The following is a 10,413-nucleotide window of genomic DNA, read 5'->3' on the forward strand; positions in this document are numbered from 1 at the left end:
TAATATCTGGTATTGGGATTCCTCCAACTTTATTTTTCTTTCTCAAAATTGCTGCAGGGATTGGGTGTTGGTGGAAAAAAAATTATTGCTGCAGGTATTCAGGGTCTTTTTTGGTTCCATATAAATTTTTAGAGTATTTGTTGTAGATCTGTGAAATATGCTGTTGGTATTTTAATAGGGATCACATTGAATCTTATCTTGTATTTAATGCAGCTTTTGAACAATTGCAAAAGTCAAACTCCTTTTCAAGATGAGATGCCAAACACAGCTTTTTGTGCTTCTTTTATAGGAAATAGGATCTTGTTTGGATAATTGCAATAACCTGGGTTCTCATGGAAGGCCATTTTCACCCATCAGCATAGCTTTATCTCAATCCAATGACATAAGATGGATTAACATTTTTAAATTGATTTCATAGAGGGAGAGGGAGAGAAATAGAAACATCAGTAAGAATCATCCATTGGCTGCTTACAGCATGCCCCTACTGGGGATTAAGCCTGAAACTCAGGCATGTGCCCTGACTGGAAATCAAACCATGACCTCCTGATTCATGGATTGACACTCAACCACTGAGTTATACCAGTTGGGTCTTTTATAGTATTGTATGTTTTAATCTCTGGTGCCTACTTCCTGAAACTCAACCTTTCTTGGCCTCTGTGACTTGACACATCTATTTCTATTGGTACTTCTCAGTCAGAGAGAGAGGAATATCGATGATAGTAAATGATTGAATGGTTGCCTCCTGCTTGCCCCCTACTGGGGAATCAAGCCTGCAACCCAGGCATGTGCACTTGTCAGGAATTGAATCTGGGATCCTTTAATTCGCAGTCTGACACTATCCACTAAACCAAAATGGCTAGGGCTTTTTTATTTTTAATACAGATTTTTTATTTTGTTTTTTAAAAATATATTTTATTGATTTTTTTACAGAGAGGGATAGAGAATTAGAAACATCCACGAGAGAGAAACATCGATCAGCTGCCTCCTGCACACCTCCTACTGGGGATGTGCCTGCAACCAAGGTACATGCCCTTGACTGGAATCGAACCTGGGACCTTTCAGTCTGCAGGCTGACACTCTATCCACTGAGCCAAACCGGGTAGGGCTAATACAGATTTAAAAAAAATTTATTTCAGAGAGGAAGGAAGAGAGGGGAGAGAGAGAGAAACATTGATCGGATGCCTCCTGCAGGCCCCCTACTAGGGATCAAGCCTGCACACTGGGCATGTGCCCTTGACTGGAATTGAACCTGGGATCCTTCAGTCTGCAGGCTGACATTCTATCCACTGAGCCAAACCATCTAGGGTTCCCTGGGTGATCTTATCCAATCCATGATGATGACACTCAAATACTTATCTCTATTCCTAAATATCTGTTCAATGAAACACAAACCAACCTATCAAAAACTGAACTCATCTTTTCTCCTTATCCACACCTCCAAAAAAACTGATCCTACCCATGTTCTTTTTTTAAAAAAATAGTTTTAAAAATATATTTTTATTTATTTCAGAAAGGAAGGTAGAGGGAGAGAGAAAAACATCAATGATGAGAGAGAATCATTGATCAGCTAGCTGCCTTCTGCATGGCTCACATTGGGGATGGATCTGCAACCTAGGCATGTGCCCTGATCCGGAATCGAACCACGACCTCCTGGTCATAGGTTGACACTCAACCACTGAGCCATGGTTGGTCGAGCTACTCTAGTGTTCTTTATTTGAATGACACAACTGGCAGTAGAGATGCCGAAGTGAAAAGCCTGCTTGTCTTGCCAAGACCGGTTTGGCTCAGTGGATAGAGCGTCGGCCTGCGAACTGAAGGGTCCCAGGTTCGATTCCGGTCAAGGGCATGTATGTACCTTGGTTGCAGTCACATCCCCAGTGGGGGGTGTGCAAGAGGCTGCTGGTCGATGTTTCTCTCTCATCGACGTTTCTAGCTCTTTATCCTTCTCCCTTCCTCTCTGTAAAAAAATCAATAAAAAAAAAAAAAAAAAAAAAAAAAAAAAAAGCCTGCTGTAGCCCTCCTCCTCTTCCTGGAATCAACCAAGTAATGCTCATTGGACCTCCTAGATATCTCTATAGAGTTCACCCAGTTCTCTGCACCGACTGTGACCACTTAGTTCAGGCATCATTCACCATGCAGTTGAGCAACTGTAGTTGCTATCTCCATTGGTATCCCCACTTCCTCTCTTATCCTTCCTGTAATCTAAACTCTACCCTACAGCCAGTGTAGAGGTTAAATTTATACTCCCCTACTTAATGCTACTCCCCTACTTAAATCTTTCAGTTTCTCCATCACAGGATCAAGTTCAAACATGGGTTATAAAGCCTTGCATGATCTGGCTCCTGTTTGTCCACCACAGCCTTAACTCTTTATAACCTGATTTAAAAAAAATTCCTCCTTCAAGGACATTTCCCTTCCTCCCCATTGATTCCAAAGAGAGAGAGAGAGAGAGAGAGAGAGAGAGAGAGAGAGAGAGCGAGAGGGCGAGAGAGAGAGAGAGAGAGAGAGAGAGAGAGAGGGCGCGCGAGCGTGAGCAAGGGAGAGGGAGAAGCATCGATTTGTTGCCTCATACACTCCCTTCCCTCCCCCCCGCTGCTTATGGAACCTACAACCTGGGTAGGTGCCCTCAGCGGAAATTAAACCTTCGACCCTTCAGGAGCGGCGCTCTAACTACTGAGCAAACACCCTCCAGGGCCCTAATTCTTTTCATTGCTTGAATAGAGGATGTTCTTGCCTCTAACGTTCTCCTCCTTATAGGTCAGTTTCTTGGGCACATTTTCTCTGGACTTCCCCTTTGCTCCCACCTCATCTAGGTTAGGCGTCCCTGTTCTTCCCCTCCACAGCCAGGGTGCTGTGTAATTCATGGCATTGTATTGTATCTACAGGGAGTGAACCTCTGGAGGACAGCCTCCGCCTCGGTCTTGCTTGCCACAGAGCGTCCAGCACCTAGGACAAGGCCCGGCACCGAGGAGGCGCACAGTGAATGGCGGACGCTGGGGAGAGGGGGTGCGGGAGGGCGGGTGTCCTCGGGGAGGCAGCGCTCCGCTCCGGGGCAGAGCCCAGGGTGAGGGTGTCAGGGAGGGAGCGCAAGTCTTAAGTCCCTCCCCAGCCCGGTCGGCCCCGTACTGCGGTGGCGCCCCGTCGGCTTCCGGTCCGACCTGCCGGAAGTGGAAGCACAGGTTTCCCATAATACCTCGCGGGGCGCCTATTCAAACCGCAGTGCGGAGAGGAGGTCGTGATGGCAGCTCCGGAGCCGGAGTTGCGGACCTTGACCGCAGCCCCAGGTAAGGCATGGGGTCCGGGTCCCGGGATACTTGGGGGACTTGTTTGTTCCCTGCCGCCTCCTCCTCCCGTCCTGTGTCCCCGGGCCCCCTTTCCGGGCCGGTTTTCCCCGCCGCCTTCCCGGGCTTCCCTCCCCGCTCCCGCTCGACCGGAGTGACTTCCAGCGCCGCACGGCCCAGGATCCCATTGGTTCACCCCTCTCGGGCGGCGTTCTGGAGCCCGCTGGACCACACGTTCTTTCAGTCCAGATCAGAGCCTCTGCTTTCCGAGCATCGGTCCCCGGCCTCAGAGTTGGACCCCCACCGCCACACCCCGCTTTCTCACCGCCGCCGTCACTTACATCGCTTTAGGCGACTGGGATTAGGAGTCTTCCCGCCTCCACTCACTCTGGAGTTTGCGAAGGGCATGTGCCTGTGTCGGGGTTAGGGTGCTCTGGTTCTGGCCTTTTGAGTTTCTAATTTTTCTCTTTCTTGTCCCCCTGCGCGCCCACCAGATTTGCAGTGGTATGAGGAGTCGGAGGAAACCCACGCCCCCCAGATAGAACTGCTGGAGACCACCACCGCCCAAGAACTCCCCAGCCGTCCCGAGGCTTTCTGCCCCCGGGACGGCCTGGTGCCCGTGGTCTTCCCCGGGCCTGTGAGCCAGGAAGGCTGCTGTCAGTTTACCTGTGAACTGCTAAAGCATGTCATGTACCAGCGCCAGCAGCTCCCTCTGCCCTATGAACAGCTAAAGCACTTCTACCTAAAATCTTCTCCCCAGGTAGGCACAGGCTGTCCGAGAAGGATGGTGGGGAGACTATGGCCGTTAGAAGGGAGGAAGGTTAAAAAGGAGGTCTAAGGAATCTTCAGGACTTGTCAGCCTGAGCAGCTGTAAGGAATGTGTTTCATCCCATGGTTTCCGTCACTTTGATAAATCTAACCCTCCCCACTTTTTTTCTTACTTTCTTTTTCTGAAACTCTTATTGTGCTACATTTGGACTTCATGTATTGACTCTTTAATTTTAATATCTTTTCTCTCCTAATTAATATTTTTGTCTCTTTGTTTTTATGTTCTACTTTCTGGGGGGACTTCTTTGACTAATTTATTTATTTAAAATATATTTTATTGATTTCAGAGAGAAGGGAATGGGAGAGATAGAAATATCGATAATGAGAGAGAATCATTGATTGGCTGCCTCCTGCACTCGGGTTTTAGGTGGCAACCCTGGCATGTAACCTGACCGGGAATCAAACCATGACCTCCTACTTTATAGGTAGACAGACGCTCAATTACTGAGCCATGCTGGCTGGGCTGCATGTTCCTTTTTTTAATTAATTAATTTTTAAATTTTATTGGGGGTGAGATTGGGCAACATGAACATATGGGTTTCAGGTGTGGATTCCTAAGTTACAAATCTATATAGCACCATGTGCCCACCGCCCACAGTCAAATCTCCTGTCACCTGTATGGTCCTTTCTAATAGCATCCTGTTTCGTGTCTGTATGAACCTCTCTTACCTGAAGATATCAATTACTTTATTTATTTATTTTTTAAATAGGCAAATTTTTTTTTTTTAAAATATATTTTATTGATTTTGTACAGAGAGGAAGGGAGAGAGATAGAGAGCTAGAAACATCGATGAGAGAGAGTCATCGATCAGCTGCCTCTTGCACACCCCCTACTGGGGATATGCCCGCAACCAAGGTACATGCCTTTGACCGGAATCGAACCCGGGACCTTTCAGTCCCCAAGCCGACGCTCTATCCATTGAGCCAAACCGGTCTCGGCTCAATTACTTTATTTTTGAGGTTTTCCTATGTGCCTTGCTGTGTCTCTGTTTCTTTCAGATTCCTTTTCCTATTTGTTCTGATCTTTGTCTTTCATGTTAGAGGCTTTTTGTCTTTGTCTGGTGAATATTTAAGAATAAGTCACTAAAAGCTCTGTATGCATGGCCGGGTCTGATAAGACTTTAAGGATATTGGTGACAGCCTAGTGGTTTCTTTGGAGGACTCCTAAACCATATTAAAATGTCTTCTTTCTGAATGTTTTTGTTAAAATAATATATTTTATTGATTTTTACAGAGAGAAAGGGAGAAGGATAGAGAAAAGGATCAGCTGCCTCCTGCACACCCTCTATTGGGAATGTGCCTTCAACCAAGGTACATGCCCCTGACCGGAATCGAACCTGGGACCCTTCAGTCCAGACTGACGCTCTATCCACTGAGCCAAACCAGTTAGGGTTGTTTTTGAGTGTTTTTACTATAGTTGATTTCTAATTTTATTACACTGTGATCTGAGAAGATGCTTGATATGATTTCAATCTTCTTGAATGTGTTGAGACTTGTTTTGTGTCCTAACATGTGGTCTGTCTTTGTGAATGACCCATGTGCACTTGAGAAGAATGTATATTCTGCAGCTTTGGAATAAAATGTTTCATAAATGTCAGTTAAATCCATCTGATCCAGTATGTACTTTAGAGTCACTATGTCCTTGGTAATTTTTTGTCTGGAAGATCTATCCAGTGAAGTCAGGGGGTATTAAAGTCCCTAATATAACTGTATTGTTGTCAGTCTCTCCCCTTAAAGTTCTCTGGAAGATTTTTTACTTAATTTGGTGTTCCTATATTAGGTGCATATGTGTTTACCAAGGATATATCCTCTTTTTTTTTTCTTTTCTTTTCTTTTTTTTTTTAATGTACCAAATACATGTTTTAATAGTTCAGCGTCTCTCTTGGTATAACACACAAACACTTTATTCCGAACTTCACATGTTTCAGGCTTATTCTCAAACCTTGTAGGCACACTGTCTCCAGGATCCCGAAACATTTGGTTCTCTGAAGGGTTATATCCTCTTGTTGGATCAATCCCTTTAGTATTATGTAGTGGCCTTTATTGTCTCTTGTGATGGCCTCATTTTGAAGTCTATTTTATCATATATGAGTATTGCTTTCCAAATTTTTTTTCTTTTCCATTTGCATGGAAAGTTTTTTTCCATCCTTCACCATCATCCCATGTGTGTCTTTTGTTCTGAGGTGGGTCTCTTGTAGACAGCCTATAGTTGGGTCATTTTGTATCCATTCAGCTACACTATTTTTTTTTTTGATGGGAACATTTAATCCATTTACATTTAAGGTTATTAATAGGTACTTATTGCCATTTTAATTCTGTACGCCTAGGTTTCTCTCTATTTCTTCTCATTACAGCAGTCCCTTTAGCATTTCTTTTCTTTTTTTTTACTGTTTGAAGTATTACAAATAGTATACATATGTCTCCTTTTTTCTCCCATTGGCCTGCCCCCAGTATCTCCTACTGCCCCCCCACACCCATGCCCTCACTCCCCCACCTCCCAGTGTCTTTTGCCCATTGGTGTGCTTATATGCATGCATACAAGTCCTTCCGGTGATCTCTTACCTCCCCCCAACCTCCCCAGCCTTCCCACTGTAATTTGACATTCTGTTAGATGCTTCTCTGCCTCTGTATCTGTCTTCTTGTTCATCAGGTTATAATGTTCTTTATTACCCATAAATGAGTGAAATCGTGGTATTTTGATTTCACTGACTGGCTTATTTCACTTAGCATAATGCTCTCCAGTTCCATCCATGCTGCTGTAAATGGTAAGAATTCCTTCTTTTTTATAGCAGCATAGTATTCCATCGTGTAGAAGTACCATAGTTTTCTATCCGCTCAGCAGCTAATTGGCATTTAGGCTGTTTCCAAATCTTAGCTACTGTAAATTGTGCTGCTATGAACCTAGGGGTGCCTATGCCCTTTCTGATTTCTTAGGATATATTCCTAGAAGCGGTATTACTGGGTCAAATGGCAGTTCCATTTTTTAAATTTTGAGGAAACTCCATACTGTTCTCCACAATGGCTGCAGCAGTCTGCATTTCAACCAACAGTGAAGGAGGTTCCTTTTTCTCCGCATCCTCTCCAGCACTTGCTGTTTGTTGATTTGTTAGTGATAGCCATTCTGACAGGTTCCACAAAAATAACTTTCCCCTGCAGTCTCTGAGAGTGTTTTTAATTGGGTGATATTTTGTACTGGGCTTAGTAATGAAAAGCAAGCATTTAAAGAGAAAAAGAGCCAAAGTAAGTGCGCGAACGTGGACTCTGCTTATGTCTCTGCACGTCTTTTCCCCTGGCACGGTACAGCTGGTTTACTGGCAAAGCTTCAGGCTGCCTTTTTGTGCCCAGCCCAGTTATGGATTGATTTCTAGTTTTCTTTTGTCAGCAGCCCTGTAGACCCCCTTCCACATTCGCGGACTATGGTGGCCCCAGTGTCCGCAAATTTAGTGGGGCGCAGACTTCCTCTGAACCTCTAGATCCCGCTGTGCATGTTTCTCCCTTCAGCCTGGATCACAGACCTCACCTTTCTCTGACCTTTCTGTGACGAGGTGCAGAGCTCATCCGAGTCCACATATTTGTGCTGCTTGAGACTCGTTTGTGGGTTCGCAGCTGGTCCCTGGGTGTTGTGGTTGTAGGGTCCCGGGAGGTATCTGATTCTTCCCGACTGAAGGTAAGGCTAGGCTTCCCATCACAGCCACTCCCCCCTTCAAGATGGCACAGTCTGCGGCAGAGCTGAGATTTCAGCAGCAGTGGAGGCTGCCCGGTCAGGGGGGCCCAGCCCTGCAGTCCCCAGCAGTCCCTTTTATGGCTGATGCCAACAGTTTGCTTTTCTCTGGCTTCCTTTAAGATTCTCTCTTTTACTTTAATTTTGACATTTAAAAAAAAAATATATATATATATATATATATATATATATATATATATATTTTATTGATTTTTTACAGAGAGGAAGGGAGAGAGATAGAGAGCTAGAGAGATAGAGAGATAGAGAGAGAAACATCGGCCAGCTGCCTCCTGCACACCCCCCACCGGGGATGTGCCCGCAACCAATGTACATGCCCCTGACCGGAATCGAACCTGAGACCTTTCAGTCCGCAGACCTGATGCTCTACCACTGAGCCAAACCGGTTTTGGCTAATTTTGACATTTTTTTTTTTTTTTTAAATAATGTCTCACTTTATTTTTTTATTATTATTATTTTTTAAATATATTTTATTGATTTTTTTTTTTTTTTTTTTTTTTTTTTCAGTGAGCTTCAGGCTCCTCCACTCATGGGCACCATTATCATGGCACAGGGGCACCGCGACTGTGGAGAAGATTGGTTTCGGCCCAAGCCGGAGGAGAGAGGGATAGAGAGCTAGAAATGTCGATGATAGAGAAACATCGACCAGCTGCCTCTTGCACACCCCCTACCAGGGATGTGCCCGCAACCAATGTACATGCCCTTGACCGGAATCGAACCTGGGACCTTTCAGTCCGCAGACCGACGCTCTACCACTGAGCCAAACCGGTTTTGGCTAATTTTGACATTTTTATTATGATGTCTGGGCATGGGCCTGTTTGGGTTCTCTTGTTTGGGGTTCTCTGTGTCTCCTAAACTTGTGTGACTTTTTCTTTACCAGGTTCAGGAAGTTTTCTGCTATTATTTCTTCAAACCCGTTCTCTGTCCCTTTCTGCCTCTTTTGGCACACCTGCTATTCTAATATTGCTATGTTTCACATTGTCCCACAGCTCCCTTAAGCTGTCCTCCTGTTTTTTAGTTATTTTTCTCTTTTTGATTCTCTTGATTTTTTTCAACTATGTCCACTAATTCACTGATTCGATCCTCAACTTCCCCTAATATGTTTGTATTTCTTCCAATGTGTTCTTTATTTGTTCTATGTCATTCTTTATTTCTGGTTTCATAGTTACTATATCTTTTCTCATGCTGTTGAGCATCTTTATTATAAAACTACACAATCCTCATTCCTGTTATCACTCCCATTATAGCAAAATTTGCCACCTACTATGTCACCAAATCTTGACTGTGTTAGTTGCTTATTTCTGAATGCCCTCCTACTTCAGAACACTGTCTTCAGTGTTCTAAGTGTGGGATGGTTATGGTTTTGTACAAAGAATGTATTTTCCTTTTTGACATATTGCCCTCTGATAAAACCCAGTGTCTTAGCTGTGGCCGTTCATTGAACTGGAAATCCAGACCCATAGTCTACTGTATCCCAACCAACAGGGTTCATCAAAGGTCACTAGCTTTCTCCACCTCGCCTTCTCTCTCACCATCTTTGTCTCCATAGGCAGAGGACACGGTGAAGAAGAAACCCTGGGCCATCACTGAGGCAAGCAGCAGGAAATGCCAACAAACCCTGGAAGAACTGGAGAGCGTCCTCAGCCACCTAGAGAGTCTCTTTGCCCGGACACTCGTACCACGAGTGCTCATCCTCCTTGGGGGCAGTGTTCTAAATCCCAAAGAATTCTACGAGCTTGACTTGTCCCGCTTGGCCCCCCACAACGTGGACCAGAGGGTGAGCACAGCAGCTTGTTTGCGCCTTATCTTCCGAGCCATTTTTATGGCTGATGCCTTCAGTGAGCTTCAGGCTCCTCCACTCATGGGCACCATTATCATGGCACAGGGGCACCGCGACTGTGGAGAAGATTGGTTTCGGCCCAAGCTGAACTACCGAGTGCCCAAACGGGGCCACAAACTGACTGTGACCCTGTCCTGCGGCAGACCCTCCATCCCAGTCACAGCCTGGGAGGATTACATTTGGTTCCAGGCACCGGTGACATTGAAAGGCTTTCATGAGTGAATAGCGCTGCTTCTTAATCAAGAACACAATGGCTAAATTATCTTTCCTTCTCTGGCACCAAGTCCCCTGTCTCTTGCTTGGAAGTAGAGTTGCTTCCTGATGAGAGGAAGGTTCTGTCCTGGCTGCCTGCTTCCCCTTCTCGGACTTCCTGGTGAGCTGAAGGTGTGACTGGGACTGTAATCATCATCATTGAACAACATCTCTGAGAACCAAAGGTTGACTGGGTCAGACTTTACTGTTTGGGGTTGGAAAGCAAACGCGGGCCCATAGACACTATTATGGAGGGGTCCTTTTTCTGTGGCCTTTCAGAATTTTTACCAGAGATATATAAATGTTAGAATGACTCATGAATTTAAATATAAAATGAATGAATTTATATTAAACTTTCCTGAAACTCTTGGCTTAAAGAGACTTTCCAGGCTTGAGGCTAGAATCTTTTGTCTTTCTACTTAGTCTCTTATTTATTTATTTATAGTTTCTCACCACCAGTTCTTTCTCTTCAT

General features: G+C 44.9%; 1 protein-coding gene across 1 annotated transcript; it reads left to right on the top strand.

The window, feature by feature from the left end:
- The first annotated feature begins 3,167 nt into the window (after positions 1-3,167).
- Positions 3,168-10,322, top strand: MAD2L1BP (MAD2L1 binding protein). The gene is made up of 3 exons (XM_084889819.1): positions 3,168-3,284; positions 3,776-4,041; positions 9,398-10,322. The coding sequence occupies exons 1-3, from the start codon at positions 3,239-3,241 to the stop codon at positions 9,908-9,910; spliced, it is 825 nt and encodes a 274-aa protein (XP_084745945.1). The 5' UTR covers positions 3,168-3,238; the 3' UTR covers positions 9,911-10,322.
- Positions 10,323-10,413: the final 91 nt, after the last annotated feature.

The sequence above is a fragment of the Pipistrellus hanaki genome (assembly GCF_964339955.1).
Source record: "Pipistrellus hanaki genome assembly, chromosome: 7".
Lineage (NCBI taxonomy): Eukaryota > Metazoa > Chordata > Mammalia > Chiroptera > Vespertilionidae > Pipistrellus > Pipistrellus hanaki.

Coding starts and splice junctions, on each gene's coding strand:
- MAD2L1BP (XM_084889819.1), top strand. CDS start 3,239: ATGGCAGCTCCGGAGCCGGAGTTGCGGACCTTGACCGCAGCCCCAG. Junction 3,285..3,775: donor GACCTTGACCGCAGCCCCAG/GTAAGGCATGGG, acceptor CGCGCCCACCAG/ATTTGCAGTGGTATGAGGAG. Junction 4,042..9,397: donor ACCTAAAATCTTCTCCCCAG/GTAGGCACAGGC, acceptor TTGTCTCCATAG/GCAGAGGACACGGTGAAGAA.